Source organism: Aspergillus neoniger, assembly GCF_003184625.1.
Source record: "Aspergillus neoniger CBS 115656 unplaced genomic scaffold BO87scaffold_57, whole genome shotgun sequence".
In the NCBI taxonomy this organism is placed as follows: Eukaryota; Fungi; Ascomycota; class Eurotiomycetes; order Eurotiales; family Aspergillaceae; genus Aspergillus; species Aspergillus neoniger.
Window position 1 is genome coordinate 129,456 of NW_020291185.1, and position 14,647 is coordinate 144,102.

Here is a 14,647-nt window from a genome sequence, read left to right on the forward strand (position 1 = left end):
GGATTGCTTGTAGATGGGTATAGAACTTTGATTTGTAGACTCCTTTCTATCCGGGTGGTGATGATGCGTAGTTCTTTTGGTATAAGCTCATCATCCCCGGGATCATATTGTACAGAATGGGTTGCTCAGCCACACGCTTTTGGGACATGCAGATGAGAAACATGGTAACAGCCAAGGGGTATGTATGTAGAGGTGGACGATGGGTGTCCGCTAAAAATACAGATGCCAGAAGTTGAGAGTGGAAAAGGGGGTGTGAATATGAAGCCGAAATGCCAATCATAGGTATCTCTTCTCGAAGACTTCCTCGTAGCATTGGATGTGGTCGCCAACGGCAAAGTCGGTCCAGCCATCGAAGCCGATACCACATTCCGTGTCTTTGCGCATCTCTGTTACGTCCTTCTTGACGTTCTTTAGAGACGTGATTGAGCCTGCGGCCAGTTAGTCAACTGTCATAAGTAACACGCCATTGAGGGATTCGACTCACCATCGTAGATTGTCTCATTACCTCTAATCACACGGACCTTCTTGGCCCGATTGATCATTCCGTTGCGCACCTTACATCCTGCGATGGCTGTCTTGTTACGTCCCTTAACCGTGATCTCGAAGATTTGTCCGATCTCTGCTTCTCCCGTCACACGCTGGGTGACATTAGGTGCCAGATGCTCACTCAGGATGCTCTTGACATCATCAATGAGTTTGTAAATTACGTTGTGGTTCATGATGTTGACGCCGCGCTTCTCTGCCATCCGAGAAATCACAGGGTCGACAGCCATGTTGAACGTGATAATGTGGCCATTGGCTGTGGCTGCGTGCTCAATGTCGAACTCACTAATCGGGCCTACTTCGGAGCGAAGTACATTGGCGTACACCTCGTTGTTACCGACAGCAGTGACCGAGTTGAGAACGGCCTCTGCCGAGCCACCAACGTCGGCCTTGATGATGAATTGCACTGGCTTGGGGCCAGATTGTACAGTCTCCTCGGCCTGGTCCGTGCCAGCCACTTCTTGACGGCGTTTCTCAAGCTTTTCGCGACGCGCCTCGTTAATAGCAGTCATGTCTTCACTCAGTTTCTGTGTCTCAGCCCGTTCCAAACGGTAGTCCACGACGCTCTTAGCGTGCTGCTCGTCGTCAGCCTGCAAAAGCTCGGTGCCAGCCGCTGGCTGTTCTCGCCAGCCATCAACCTCCACTGGCATGCCAGGAGTGGCTTCGGGAATTGTCTGACCAGCTTCGTTCCGAAGTGTGCGCACGCGCGCCCAGGTGGTGCCAGCAACAATGATATCTCCCGTTCGAAGTGTTCCCCGCCGGACAAGTACAGTAGCTACACGGCCATAGCTCTTGGTAGTGCCCTCGATAACCCATCCTTCGACGTGACCCTGGGGGTCAGCCCGGTGGTCGAGCACCTCTGACAAGGTGATAATTGCTTCTTCAAGCTCCAACATTCCTTGGCCGGTCTTTCCACTCACACCAATTGCTTGTACGTCACCACCAAAATCCTCGACGTGTACACCGTGCATCGAGAGATCCTGTTTCACCCTGTCAGGATTGACGCCTTCCTTGTCCATCTTGCTCATGGCAACAATGATGGGAACATTGGCAGAAGTGGCATGCTTGATTGCCTCAATCGTTTGTGGTTTAACACTGTCATCCCCGGCAACCACAAGGACCACAATGTCGGTCACGTCCGCACCACGACGGCGCATATCCAAGAAAGCAGCGTGGCCAGGAGTATCCAGGAAGGTGATGGTCTTTCCGGAAGGCATAGCCACCGAGAATGCACCAATGTGCTGCGTGATACCCCCGTGCTCCGTTGCGACAATCGAGGACTTGCGAAGCCAGTCGAGGATGGTGGTTTTGCCGTGGTCAACATGCCCCATGATCGTCACGACCGGGGGCCTGACAGGTAGACTTGACTTGTCTTCTGGCTCTGGCGCTGCGGTCAAGTCACCCTCGCCAGTGTCAAAAATGGGTTCATAGTTGTATTCAGAGGCGATCAGGCCGGCGGTTTCGGCATCAAGGACATGATCGTACGTAACGTCGTCGAAACCCATATCCTCCATACGTTTAACGAACTGTGCAGGACGGACGCCAATGACGTCTGCAAGACTGCTGACGCTGATGAACTCGGGGAGATATAGAGGGCTGACATTAGCTTGCATCTCCTTCTTGCGCGCTTTCTCCTTCTTCAAGCGCTTCTTCTCTTCGCGACGCTTCCGGCGCTGAGACTCCTCGTCCTCATCAAATAGATCCTCCTCATCCCTACCAGACTCGCGTTGCTTGCGACTGGCCTTTCGTTTCGGCTTCGTTTCCGAGACATCATCTTCACGTACTTTGATGTTCTTCAAAGATGACGGATCCCAGGTCCAAGGGTCACTAGCTTTCTTTTCCTGCTTGTCTTCCTCTGCTTGCTGCTGCGCTTTCTTCTCTTCCTTCTTTGCCTCCCTCTCTTCTTTTCTTGCCTCTATTTCCTTCTTCCTTGCTTCCCTGGCTTCCTGGACGGATATTTCTTTATCGACATTAGAGTCGAACACAGGTCGTGGACCGGCAAATTGCCCTTGGCTTGCCATATAACCTCTGAACGCTGTTTCCCTTGAGCCGAGCCCTTCAGCATTCCCGCTATCCTTATCAGACAAAATAGACTGGCCCAATTTTCGAATCTTTGTAGCTTCCTCGTCTGCGTGGCGATGGCGGGGTGAGCCCCGGTGCCGCTGCGGCCCCTCGTGCAGATTCGGCCTGGGTGCTTTGCAGTGCGGGCAGACGGTATGCTGCCCGTAACATCTCGTCTGACAATCTGGACATGTCCAGCCTGTCGACCGCTTGTGCTTGGGCACTTTGTTGACGTTGACTTCGAGTGACCTGTCGGGCTGTAGAGACAGGCTTTCCTTGTCCTCACTGTTAAGACCCGAGCGGCGCCTGGGGAATGCATCGGATTGCCTGGGTTTGAAGCCGGAATCACGCCATCTTGTGCTCGGCCATTGCTCTTCCGTGCGGCCCTGGGACCGCCCTTCCTTCCATCGTTGTTGCGATTGCTGCTGCCTCTCTTTACGCTGCCGGTCTTGCTCTTGTCTCTGTAATTGTTGTTGCTGTCGCTGTTCTTCTTGTTGCCTCTTTGCGACTAAAGAGTCTCGTATAGCTTGCTCCGCTGCACTCAGCCCAAGCGGTCTCTGCGCTTTGCTACCCCAACGATTACCGAACTTCGGGCCTGTAGGTGCTGAGCCGGAGCTTGTACCTGCAACTGGTTCACCGGGACTGTTTGATGGCGGAGAATCGGATGAATCGAGACGAAGGGGAGAGATTCGAAAATGCCGTCGAGGCACCAAGCCTACTACGGGAGTGAAGGCAGCATTTCTGCGGGCGGTTGCGCACGACCATTCGACACCGTGACGACGGGATAGCTGGAAGAGAAGGATGAATATCAGCTCAAACTCTGTGAAAGATTAAATAATTTAAACCTACTTCCAAAGCAGCCCGTCTGTGCATGATGTATTGTCGTTGCTCACAGCGAAACCCTCGGCGCCAAAACTGCGGAGAAGAACATCGGCGCCGTAAGTAATCAAAGTATCGCTGGTGTATCCGCCCGTACGCCGCCTGCTGACTCATCCCGCGGGTCCGCCAGTTTTCCGCCTCACGTGCGCTCGGCGCCATCGCCGAATCGGAGGCGAGCACTCTCGCGACATCAATTGCGCTCTTCTTTCTCGTCTTTCTGATAAGCTCCTTCTCTTCCTCCTTCCTTCTGTCTGTACAAAGACTCCTGGGTTCTCGGGATTAAGAGATCAGCTGCGTCGTTCGGTGCGATACCGTCTTTGGCTCTACGACTCGATCTCCTTTCAACTTTCAGTTTCCCGAACCTGTAATACTTCCCCGCAATGGAGTCCGAGGCATTCGAGGACATGCAGAAGGGGGGCGGAACCCTTCGCACCCTCAAGGATTTGGGTGCTGGTGCTGCTGGTGGAATTGCTCAGGTGCTTCTTGGTATGTCATAATCATCGCTTTATGATTTTTTTTGAACATATACATATACCATCCCCGATGCAATTGCGCGCACATGTCATCCGCACATGGAGTATCCCATTACCGTGAGAGATGTGCTGGCGCATTGCTTTATCATGCCTTATCTTGACTATCCCCCATCATCACCACAAATCTCTACTCAAAGCGCATACTAACAATGCACAGGACAACCTTTTGGTGGGTAACCCTCTCTCTCCAACCCGAGAGTTCTCCTAACAACGGAACAGACATTGTCAAGGTCCGCCTGCAAACCACCACCCAGTACTCCAGTGCTCTGGACTGCGCCACCAAGATCCTGAAGAACGAGGGCCCCTTCGCCTTCTACAAGGGTACCCTAACTCCGTTGATCGGAATCGGTGCCTGCGTAAGCACCCCCAATCATCAGTCCCTTCTCACTCATACTAACCGGGCCCCCAGGTCAGCGTTCAATTCGGTGCTTTCCACGAAGCCCGCAGACGTCTGGAGAAGCTCAACAAGAAGAAGTACGCCGACAGCACTCTCTCCTACACGCAGTACTACATGGCCGGTAGTTTTGCCGGTCTCACCAACTCCTTCTTGTCCGGCCCTATCGAGCACGTCCGTATCCGTCTGCAAACCCAGCCCCACGGAGCTGATCGTCTGTACAACGGCCCCATCGACTGCATCCGCAAGCTCTGCAACCAGGGCGGTGTCCTCAAGGGTCTCTTCCGTGGTCAGAACGTCACCTACCTCCGTGAAGCCCAGGCCTACGGAACCTGGTTCTTGGCTTTCGAGTACCTCATGAACCAGGATGCCAAGCGCAACAATGTCAAGCGTGAGGACATCTCCAGCTTGAAGGTCGCTACCTACGGTGGTTTGGCTGGTGAGGCCCTCTGGCTGTCCAGTTACCCCTTCGACGTCGTCAAGAGTAAGATGCAGTGCGATGGCTTCGGCGCCCAGCAGCAGTTCAAGAGCATGACCGACTGCTTCAAGAAGACTTATGCTGTTGAGGGTCTGGCTGGCTTCTGGAAGGGTATTGGTCCTACCTTGCTGAGGGCTATGCCTGTGTCGGCGGGTACTTTTGCTGTGTACGTTCACCCCCTCAACTCCTACTTACTCTCCTGCTGCTGCTTTATGTCGAGTACTTACTAATTGCATTATGCATTACAGTGTCGAGCTCACCATGAGAGCCCTGGGTTAAACTACTTCGCCCCATCGACTTAGCACAAGAATTGAAATAAAATAATACCCAAGTTTGGTGGTGGTTTAGGGTTTTGATATCCCCGTTCTAGTTTTTCTTTCATTCATTCAACACAGGTACTGGAGGAAAAGTTCCGCTTAGACATCATCCTTTTTTACAAACAATGTTAAACTCGCATGGTTATTTAGAGTTACTCGTTCTTCCTTCTGGCAAAGCATTCAGGATTTCAACACTTGGCCAGCTCAATATAATATGATATGATATGATGATTCCTTCTTTGCCATCTATTAATATGCGCTGTATTTCACACTGTCCACATACACACATACTCAATCAGTATGACCATCCAATCCCACAACCAACCACCCACAAAGGTATCGAAATCAAACCGCCAACGAAAAATCCCCAAAGAAATCCTGCCACGCCGTAGGAAAATAAAACAAATCCAAGCCCGGAAAATCCCACTCCCGAACAAACTGCTCAGGTACAAAACTCTGTAAATCGGCCTGCGCATCAAATAACTCCCAAAATGGCGTCATCGCATTGGTGCCCGGCTGATTGGTATTCTCTCCCTCCTCTCCACTACTCATTTCTCCTGCCTCCTCAATCGAGGCACCATTAACCTCCCTTTCCTGCAACACACGACTATATTTCTCAATACTCAATCGCAATATCTGCATATAGATATTATTGTTATTCCCTATCCCTGTTGTTGTTGTTGTTGTTGTTGTTGTTGTTGTTGTTGTTGTTGTTGTTGTCGCCGTTGCTGCCGTTGGGGCCGATTCCCCGTTCGTCCTAGTTAGCTCATCAAGGAGTCTATTTCCATGATCTAGAAGTTCCGTGTGCTCTTCTTTCTGTTCGGGGACGAGGCGAGATAACTTTAGGAGTAAGAGGAAGCAGAAGGCGCACTTGGCCCAGACGAAATCCATGGCGTATTTGAGTTTGGCGAGGTAGAAGTCGGGTTCGAGACTGATCAGGCGGAGATGTTTTCGGGCGCTGGATTTGGCGGTTAGGAGGATGGTTTGTTCGATTGGGGACATTTCTCTACGTCGGCATATGGGTTAGTAGGTAGATATGGTTTGAGTTAGGGTTTTGGGGGGAAGGTTAGTATGTACGCGACGTTTCCAACGCCCATGGAGCGAAGCGCTTTGCAGTGCAGAATTAGCTCGGCCCAGCATTTTTGAACTCGTAGGGCGGCGAGGAGGAAGGGGCGTTCTTGGGTGGCGGAGGGGGAGTTTTCTGGTTCTATTAGTAGGGTTGATATATCGTTTGGGCATGGTGCTATATGGTGGTGGTACCGATGATGCGTAGCCAGTCGCTGGTTGAGATTAGTTTGAGAATTGTGTGACGAAGATACTTGCTAGGGATTTGCTTACTCGAACCATAAATCGAGGTCTACCTTGGCTTCGTGTACAAACTCTGTGATATCTGATCTTTGTAGCGTTTCTTTGGCGTCTAGGGTATCGTTTACTCTTGCTATCATCTTGTTATCTAGCCTGTCAGTATCTTAAATTGTAAGGCGCTTACCACGTATGATGTTCAGCTATTCAAATTAGTTACTATGGTGGTCATAACTTCAAGACAGACACACTCACCTCCACCTGGGAGAAAAGCCGTAGATCCAAGACAGTAGACGTATGATGGCGAAGCAGAATGCGACATCGATGAGCGTTCCCTGTCACCCGGATGCCAGGAGGCTTCCCACCGTCGACATGGAATCTGTTTATGCCTTCTTAGCATGCGCATATACCTGACTGGTACTGCATACTCACATATGATCAAGTACCAAGAGACCAAACCAAGTCCTAGATTTGCGCATGAGTGTACGCTCTTCATCATCCACCACCACACCTGTCATATCATAAACCCCTTCGGTCTCTTTCATCGTCAGTCTTTGTATCAGTTCCTCTAAAGCTTCATCTAGCCCCAAATCCAACGCCATCCTCGTTGCAAAAGACAGGATCAAGGACCGCTCAGCAGAGTAGCAGGCTACAATGAGCAACGCCTGCACGGATTCCAAGCAATTGAGGTTCTTGTTCTGAATAATCACGTTTATCGATCTCTTGAGCTCGGCATGAAGTAGATCGGGGATCTGAGATCCAGACCCTGGAATTGTCAGCGACTTGTCACTTATCCGACTGGACTGTGTCAATCGTACTGATCTCAACTCGACTGCCAATCGTGCAGATAGCATTGAACAGAATGCTACTCCGAGCGCGCACAGAGTTGAACGTGTCGATATCTGGATCGAATACCGGGATATACCTATCCTAATTCCCTGTGCATAAGCCTTGAAAATCATAACCAAGAATGACACCACATACACAGCCCTGAAAGAATCTATACTGCATGTTAGCAAACACCAGGCACCAGGCATCAAACATGACAGCAACATACGTCCTAAAGCACGACATAGCCTGATCAGCCGTCATCATCCCCCTACTAATAAAATCCAATACTGGCTCTTCCTTGATATCGAACCCCGAGCGTCGCAACCTGGTAGGCCGAGCAGCCTCCATCCCAGGAGTATGGTACTGAAATACGCCAGCATCATGGTCCCTATGGGTCATAGGGTATCTAGCCCCTCGCCAATGGTGATGATGCCCACCCATTCCTCCCGTAGCAAGAAACGTGGGCATCGTTCCAGGATCAGACATGACATGAGCGGAAGCGGGAGAAGTGACAGCAATCTGCTGCTGTTGCTGCGTAGACTGACGTAGTAGTAGCTCGTTCACACTGCTTAATTGCTCCCATAGACGCTGTACTTCTGCTTCGACGTTCTCCAGGCGTCTGAATATGGTACCAGCGTCAACACACGACGGCTTCACTGAGATGTAAAAGAGAGGAGATACAGAAGCAAAGTACATACAGAACAGCAGGATCCTTTGGAATCTCAAAGAATACACATCGTTTCCTTGCACGTTTACATCTAATCATCTTCATCAGCATACTCATCTTAGAATTCAATAGTATATACGTACCTCGTACACGGCCGTTTACCATCGCATTTGACCTATACCACCCAACACGTTAGTAAAACAATGAAATCAAGCCCAAGACACAGTGTCACAGCAGTAAGAAAGATAGACGTACTTTCGACTGCCGACAAGAAGTACATGCTTTCTAGATCATTTAATCAAATATTAGCAGTTCTTCTTTTATCTAAACGGTAGCTGCTGGGCTAGTAGCATCAGCAGCTCATGTAACTCGCAAGGAGACATAGGACTCAAATCAAGCATGCATACCGGGATGCGCTTCTTCCCAACTGGAGCGGATACCGCGCAGGAGGATTCCTCATCCGAGTCCATTATTCACTTTCCGAGTAGGTATAGATGCTTGCGCTAGATTAGAGATAAGACTGCATCAGTTAATGCAGGGTATGCGCACTGATCGTCGGGAGAAGGAGTCGGTTTGGATTGGGGTAAATAGATTGAACGGGGATGGCACGAGAGGAAAAGGCGGGGCCCCACGCCGTCTCGCCGGGGGATTGCCGAGTCGGCTATTGGAAGGTACTAACTACGAACTTGGTTTGATTGCGGTTGGTTTTTATTTCAGTACCGGCTGTCTTGCTTCTTGTTCAAGTATTATACTAAGAACCTGGTAATATGTTGTTGACTATTGTCAATAACAGATACTCTCCATAGACTGAAAAACATGATAACATGAAATGAACGCTATAAACATAACCCGCATATTCCTCAAGACATTCCATCATTCTTTACCGCATTGGCGTGAAGAGCCCGCTCTTAGTATACATAGACGAAATTCTCGTTCTCCCAGTCTGTCAAGTCCTTGAACGCATTGTCGTCGCCAAGCGTCTCCTGAGGTGCTTCGGTCTTGTCGATTGGAACGGCTCCTACGGCTTGCATGGAGTGGTCGATGATCTTTGCGCTCTTCCCCATGCTCACGCGCTTCTTCTCATGTTTCTTGTTGAGGAAGTAGAGGTATCCCATGTTCAATCTAAGAGTAGATGAGTAGGTGAAGCTAAATTACGGTCTGGAGGACTTACGCGCAAAGCAGGATGAGGACGCAGAACATGGCAAGGCTGTTTGTATGCATGATCAGTATCGTAAATAGTCCAATATTGGCTCTTTTCAGGCCTTACTTGGAGAGCAGACCACGTCTGTATAGCGGTGCTTCAGTTGTAGTGTACAGGTTCGATCCTAGGACCTGTTTCATGTCAGTGTTTGACCCTGCTATACGGACTGGTTGGGTTTACATACGTTACCAGCACATTGTCCAACGAGTAGAATACCGTTCACAAGCTTCTTCTTCGTTTCGCCTCCTGTGTTACCCGCGGACCATGAGTAGATCAAGGGTGCTATAGTCTGTTAGCTTGGGCCCGTTTGCGCAATTCATAGAGACATACTAATTCCTGGGTATACAGAGATCTAGCGAATATTAGCGAGCACATTGCAGACATCAACATAAAACTTACAATGTAATATCCTGCAACCAGTGCCCCATTGTGATTGCCATCGTGCGGAATCTGCAACAACATTACACATCCCGCAATAGCAGGCAAACAGAGCAAAGCTATGACAGGACCCTTCATCTGGAGCTTAGTCGCCATCCACGCCCCTCCCATAGTTGCAATGAGCTGGACAGCGCCAAAAGGTATATTGAAAAGGATTGTGTCAAATTGGTTGAATCCGAATGCTTCGATGATCAATGGCCCGAAGGTCGAGATACCGCCGCTGGGGATTCTGTGATATCGTCAGTACGTTCCGCTTCAATGCTTGAATAAAAGTATCTTACGAGATTGAGAACATCAAAGCAAACCAGAAGAAAGACTTGATGTCGAGGCATGTTTCTTTCACATGCTGCCATTTCCACTCGTGCGTTTCGATACCTTGCTGGTTCATACGAAGTCTAACCACAGTTGTGAGCATTTGGCGCGTTTTTTAACAACTGCATAGTAGTTACCTTTCAATAGCCAGAACTTTATCCTCTTCGTGAAGAAATTTGGACTTCATCGGCGAGTCGGGTGTCAGAATACTAAGATATAAAGGTCAGGAAGGTGCAACGTTCGTTGTTGAAATGGCATGTCTCACAATACAACGGCAGAGAAAACAATCGTGATGAGCCCGAAAAACAAGAAGATAATCTGTGGTACAGTTAGCATCTCGCCTCCATGATGGTGAAAATAACCCACCTGGTAGGGCTCGAAGACCGAAGATCCAATGTGACCAAGACCGTAGGTTATCAGACTTCCAAACTAGATTGTAGTCCCCATCAGCAGTGATACATAACAAGTAGGTCGGAGACAGGACTCACCATGTTCACCACACCGTTCATAGCATACCATGAACCAAGCCGGACGGGCTGTTCTCGTCGTCGATACCACATTTGCGTGATCGCAATGAATGCCGGCGCTTGTCATCCAACCTCAGCCCTAGTACAAGACAATCGATTATGGCTAGAGGGAATACTCACGTATACCAGCTTCAAAGAGACCCAGAAACATCCGACAAACCAACAACTTCGCGAAAGTGTTCGCTGGGGTCATGCATGTCAGGGCAATGCCCCAGCAAAAGGTCGTACATGCCAGGAACTTCCCCAGAGGCACCTTGACCAGGATGTAGGCGACGAACGGCTGAGCAACGAGTTGCACGAGGTAGACGACCGCCCCCAGCCACGAGTATTCCTGCCCATGTAGATGGGCCTTCTCGACCAAACCAAAGACCGACGCGTATGAGAGAGTCGACTTATCGACCTGCTGCAGGAAATAGATTCCCAGCAGAATAGGCAGGAGCCTAAGATCGATCTTCCGAAGGACTTTGGCGTTGTTCTCGGGTGTTAGGATGGCTGAATGACCTGCGTCTCTCATGAGGTCAAGAGCTGTATCCTGAGTAGGTTCGTTTGCATGTTGCAGCTCCCGACGAGGCGCTGTCTCGATAGATTCAATATGCTCGTCTTGTGTCTTGTCTGCGGGCGTTGATCCTTGTTTGTGGGACATGGTTCCTCGTCTGTCCTTCTGTAGTCGAACTGTACTTGAAATAGCCCTAACCCGACGACCGTCTCTCCAGTAGGGAAAATAAACGTTTCAACCTTCAGCAAGAGTGACTCAGAACGAAGAGAAGATTCCCTAAGGACAAGATAAAACCCAGACAAAAGCCACACAGCACTGGGTAATAGCATATCCCCCTTCATCGTACACCTACACTCCAAAGGGCAACCCCGTGGGGAAAGCCTCATCCTCTGCCCCGGACGGAAGCAGCCCAAACCCGACGCGGGAGCGAATCAATTCAGCCATGGCTCGTCACGACGCCCATGACAAGATTAGCGTCGAGGTAGTCGTTCCATCCCGGCAACACACCACGGGATAACATGACATGGAAGCCGTCGGACATTATCCGATGCGATGTCCAATGAATTGCAGTTGTGCCATCACCGTGCAGGTGAATTCATGGGAGTGGGGAGATACTTGACGTTGAATAGCGTGTAGCTTCGGATTTCGGGCACGAAAAGCGAAGGACCGAGTACAGAAAGTATCTCCAGCTTCGCTTGGGTGTGGGTCACGGGGACGCGGGGGAGCACAAAGTGTGGGGGAAAGTTCAAACCCTGTAGGACTAAGACAAAGTAGTGCCTTGTGCCAGACGTGTCGGAGATACTCCCCGAAATCCGACTATACAGCTCCACGCTGGTGGGCCTCAACGGCACTGCTCCTCACGCAATGCCGGTGGGACAGAGGCATGTAGAATCACTCAAATAGAGCGGTATTCTGGCTTGAATCCAGTTCTGTAGTTGTATCCTCATTCGTATTCACTCAATTGACCCTGTTCAAGGGAGTACACACAAAAATGCCTCAAAAAGAGTTCGTCCCCAAGACCTATCAAGAGTCTCCATCTGGGGCTCAAGACTCCTCCTCTGTACATCTTCGCTCGAGCCTCGATGAGCGTTCCTTCGACTTCTCCTTTGAACCCATTCGCGAGAACTTATTCAGAGTCACCTTCTCGTCGCAAGACCACCCTCTCCCTCCCTTCCCCAGTGTGACCAAGCCAGCAACAAACCTAGATGGAGTCCAAGTCTCCACTACAGGCGGTTCGAATCAGAAGACAATCGAAGTGGGAGGCGTAACAGCGTCCGTTGACTGGAGCAACACCCCAGTCGTCTCCCTATCATGGAAGGGCACCGAGAAGCCCTTATATCGCGATCTGCCACTTCGCTCCTATGTCGCAGACTCCACCGGCATCGCACACTACACAGAGCATGACCGGGATTGCCTTCACGTTGGACTTGGCGAGAAACGAGCTCCCATGGACCTCACAGGACGCCATTTCCAGCTCTCAGCCACCGACAGCTTCGGATACGATGTTTACAACACCGACCCTCTATATAAGCACATTCCTCTACTGATCAAGGCATCGCCTGATGGATGCGTGGCCATCTTTTCGACAACACATGGCAGGGGAACCTGGTCTGTCGGCTCGGAGGTCGACGGCCTCTGGGGCCACTTCAAAGTCTACCGTCAAGACTACGGCGGATTGGAGCAGTACCTGATCGTCGGCAAGACGCTCAAGGACGTTGTGCGCTCCTACGCAGAGCTTGTCGGTCTTCCGATCCTTGTCCCCAGATGGGCATATGGGTACATCTCAGGTGGATACAAGTACACCATGCTTGACGACCCGCCTGCTCACGAGGCATTGATGGAGTTCGCAGACAAGCTGGAGGAGCACGGCATCCCCTGCTCCGCACACCAAATGAGTTCCGGATACTCGATCGCTGAAACAGAGCCTAAGGTCCGCAATGTCTTCACCTGGAACAAATATCGGTTCCCCAATCCCGAAGAGTGGATTGCCAAATACCATGGTCGGGGTATCCGCCTTCTCTCCAATATCAAGCCATTCCTGCTCGCCTCACACCCCGACTTCCAGAAGCTGATTGATTCGAACGGGTTCTTCAAGGACCCTGCGAGCAACAAGCCGGGCTACATGCGACTGTGGAGTGCCGGAGGCGCAACAGGAGGTGACGGATGTCACATCGACTTTTCCTCCGCTGTTGCGTTCAAGTGGTGGTATGACGGCGTGCAGAGCCTGAAGCGCGCCGGAATCGACGCCATGTGGAATGACAACAACGAGTACACGCTCCCAGACGACGACTGGAAGTTGGCATTGGACGAGCCAACCGTCTCCGAGGCCGTCAAGAAGGGCGTCGAGAACTCCGTCGGACAATGGGGTCGTGCTATGCACACCGAACTCATGGGCAAAGCCTCCCATGACGCTCTGCTCAACATTGAGCCCAACCACAGACCATTCGTCCTGACTCGCAGTGCCACGGCAGGTACAATGCGCTACGCCGCCAGCACCTGGAGCGGAGACAATGTGACCAGCTGGGAGGGCATGAAGGGAGCGAATGCTCTGTCCCTCAGCGCAGGTATCTCTCTTCTGCAGTGCTGCGGTCACGATATCGGAGGATTCGAAGGACCTCAGCCCTCTCCTGAGCTATTGCTCAGATGGATCCAACTGGGTATCCACTCACCTCGGTTCGCCATCAACTGCTTCAAGACATCTCCTGGGAACAGCTCCGTCGGAGACGTCATCGAGCCGTGGATGTACCCCGAGATCACCCCTCTCGTCCGTGATACCATCAAGCGTCGCTACGAGATCCTCCCTTACATCTACTCCCTCGGTCTAGAAAGCCATCTGACGGCGTCCCCGCCCCAGCGCTGGGTAGGATGGGGCTATGAATCCGACCCGGAGGTATGGACCAAGGCCCTGAAATCGGGCGACGAGCAGTTCTGGTTCGGTGACACCATCATGGTCGGCGGTGTCTACGAGCCTGGCGTGAACGTTGCCAAGTTATATCTTCCCCGTAAGGCGAATGACAAGTTCGACTTTGGGTATGTGAACATGAACGAGCCTTATCAATACCTCGCCTCCGGACAATGGGTGGAAGTCCCCTCCGAATGGAGGAAGAGTATTCCCCTTCTGGCCAGAATCGGCGGAGCTATCCCTGTCGGAAAGCCAGTCCATACCAGGGTTCCTGGTGATGACACTCCGGCTTCTGTGGCTGTGAAAGAGATTGATGATTACCGTGGAGTCGAAGTCTTCCCGCCCCGTGGTAGTTCTCATGGCCAGGTGTTCAGCACTACTTGGTTTGAAGATGATGGTATCTCGCTCGAGGCGCGCATCTCGGAGTATACTATCACGTATAGCTCCACGGAGGAGAAGGTTATTGTTGGATTCTCTCGTGATGAGAAGTCTGGATTTGTTCCTGCTTGGAAAGATCTTGATATCGTCCTTCATAATGGTGATGAGAGACGCGTTGTGTCGGATGTTGGAAAGACTGTGGAGTATAAGGGTAAAGATTCTCGGGGACGGGTGGTTTATACCTTGAAGAACTAGATAGGGGATGTTGTGGTTGGTTTAGATAGTCTGTTGAAGCTTTTGGTAATACGTGGTGGAATTGTTTACCCGGATCATGATGATAGATGTCGGTGGCGTTACATAGTATAGAAGAGATTGAATTTTGAATCAA

The 14,647-nt window shown here is 50.9% G+C and overlaps 5 protein-coding genes across 5 annotated transcripts; 2 read left to right on the forward strand and 3 right to left on the reverse strand.

Annotated features, from left to right (window-relative positions):
• Positions 1–21: 21 nt before the first annotated feature.
• BO87DRAFT_420049 (translation initiation factor 2) lies at positions 22–3,512 on the reverse strand. The gene is made up of 3 exons (XM_025626983.1): positions 3,454–3,512; positions 485–3,392; positions 22–428 (listed from the first exon to the last, which is right to left on the reverse strand). Exons 1-3 carry the CDS (start codon positions 3,475–3,477, stop codon positions 277–279), a joined length of 3,084 nt encoding a protein of 1,027 aa, XP_025474403.1. The 5' UTR covers positions 3,478–3,512; the 3' UTR covers positions 22–276.
• A 185-nt stretch (positions 3,513–3,697) lies between these two features.
• On the forward strand, positions 3,698–5,429 carry BO87DRAFT_380994 (putative mitochondrial carrier protein (Ymc1)). The gene is made up of 5 exons (XM_025624421.1): positions 3,698–3,969; positions 4,174–4,185; positions 4,236–4,372; positions 4,426–5,054; positions 5,137–5,429. The coding sequence occupies exons 1-5, from the start codon at positions 3,864–3,866 to the stop codon at positions 5,165–5,167; spliced, it is 915 nt and encodes a 304-aa protein (XP_025474404.1). The 5' UTR covers positions 3,698–3,863; the 3' UTR covers positions 5,168–5,429.
• Positions 5,430–5,550: 121 nt separating this feature from the next.
• On the reverse strand, positions 5,551–8,475 carry BO87DRAFT_401836 (putative C6 transcription factor; the record flags this gene model as incomplete). The annotated part of the gene is made up of 14 exons (XM_025625638.1): positions 5,551–6,211; positions 6,283–6,406; positions 6,466–6,485; positions 6,544–6,643; positions 6,695–6,710; positions 6,763–6,886; positions 6,940–7,273; positions 7,326–7,437; positions 7,492–7,507; positions 7,565–7,726; positions 7,772–7,957; positions 8,037–8,096; positions 8,149–8,180; positions 8,413–8,475. 14 exons carry the CDS (start codon positions 8,473–8,475, stop codon positions 5,551–5,553), a joined length of 2,010 nt encoding a protein of 669 aa, XP_025474405.1.
• Positions 8,476–8,803: 328 nt separating this feature from the next.
• BO87DRAFT_420052 (putative MFS transporter) lies at positions 8,804–11,620 on the reverse strand. Its single transcript, XM_025626984.1, has 12 exons — positions 10,604–11,620; positions 10,445–10,542; positions 10,323–10,385; positions 10,222–10,274; positions 10,094–10,165; positions 9,926–10,039; positions 9,606–9,873; positions 9,537–9,558; positions 9,391–9,488; positions 9,273–9,337; positions 9,177–9,212; positions 8,804–9,127 (listed from the first exon to the last, which is right to left on the reverse strand). The coding sequence occupies exons 1-12, from the start codon at positions 11,124–11,126 to the stop codon at positions 8,914–8,916; spliced, it is 1,626 nt and encodes a 541-aa protein (XP_025474406.1). The 5' UTR covers positions 11,127–11,620; the 3' UTR covers positions 8,804–8,913.
• Positions 11,621–11,970: 350 nt separating this feature from the next.
• On the forward strand, positions 11,971–14,514 carry BO87DRAFT_410936 (putative alpha-glucosidase; the record flags this gene model as incomplete). The annotated part of the gene is made up of 1 exon (XM_025626385.1): positions 11,971–14,514. One exon carries the CDS (start codon positions 11,971–11,973, stop codon positions 14,512–14,514), a length of 2,544 nt encoding a protein of 847 aa, XP_025474407.1.
• Positions 14,515–14,647: the final 133 nt, after the last annotated feature.

Bases quoted from the DNA above. Each gene is read 5' to 3' on its own strand.
- BO87DRAFT_420049 (XM_025626983.1), bottom strand. From the start codon at position 3,477: ATGCACAGACGGGCTGCTTTGGAA. The intron at 3,393-3,453 runs GTAGGTTTAAAT...CTTCTCTTCCAG, and splicing joins ACAGACGGGCTGCTTTGGAA to CTATCCCGTCGTCACGGTGT. The intron at 429-484 runs GTGAGTCGAATC...AACTGGCCGCAG, and splicing joins TAATGAGACAATCTACGATG to GCTCAATCACGTCTCTAAAG.
- BO87DRAFT_420052 (XM_025626984.1), bottom strand. From the start codon at position 11,126: ATGTCCCACAAACAAGGATCAACGCCCGCAGACAAGACACAAGACGAG. The intron at 9,213-9,272 runs GTAAGGCCTGAA...GCATACAAACAG, and splicing joins AGACGTGGTCTGCTCTCCAA to CCTTGCCATGTTCTGCGTCC. The intron at 9,128-9,176 runs GTAAGTCCTCCA...ATCTACTCTTAG, and splicing joins GTCCTCATCCTGCTTTGCGC to ATTGAACATGGGATACCTCT.
- BO87DRAFT_380994 (XM_025624421.1), top strand. From the start codon at position 3,864: ATGGAGTCCGAGGCATTCGAGGACATGCAGAAGGGGGGCGGAACCCTT. The intron at 4,373-4,425 runs GTAAGCACCCCC...CCGGGCCCCCAG, and splicing joins TGATCGGAATCGGTGCCTGC to GTCAGCGTTCAATTCGGTGC. The intron at 5,055-5,136 runs GTACGTTCACCC...TATGCATTACAG, and splicing joins TCGGCGGGTACTTTTGCTGT to TGTCGAGCTCACCATGAGAG.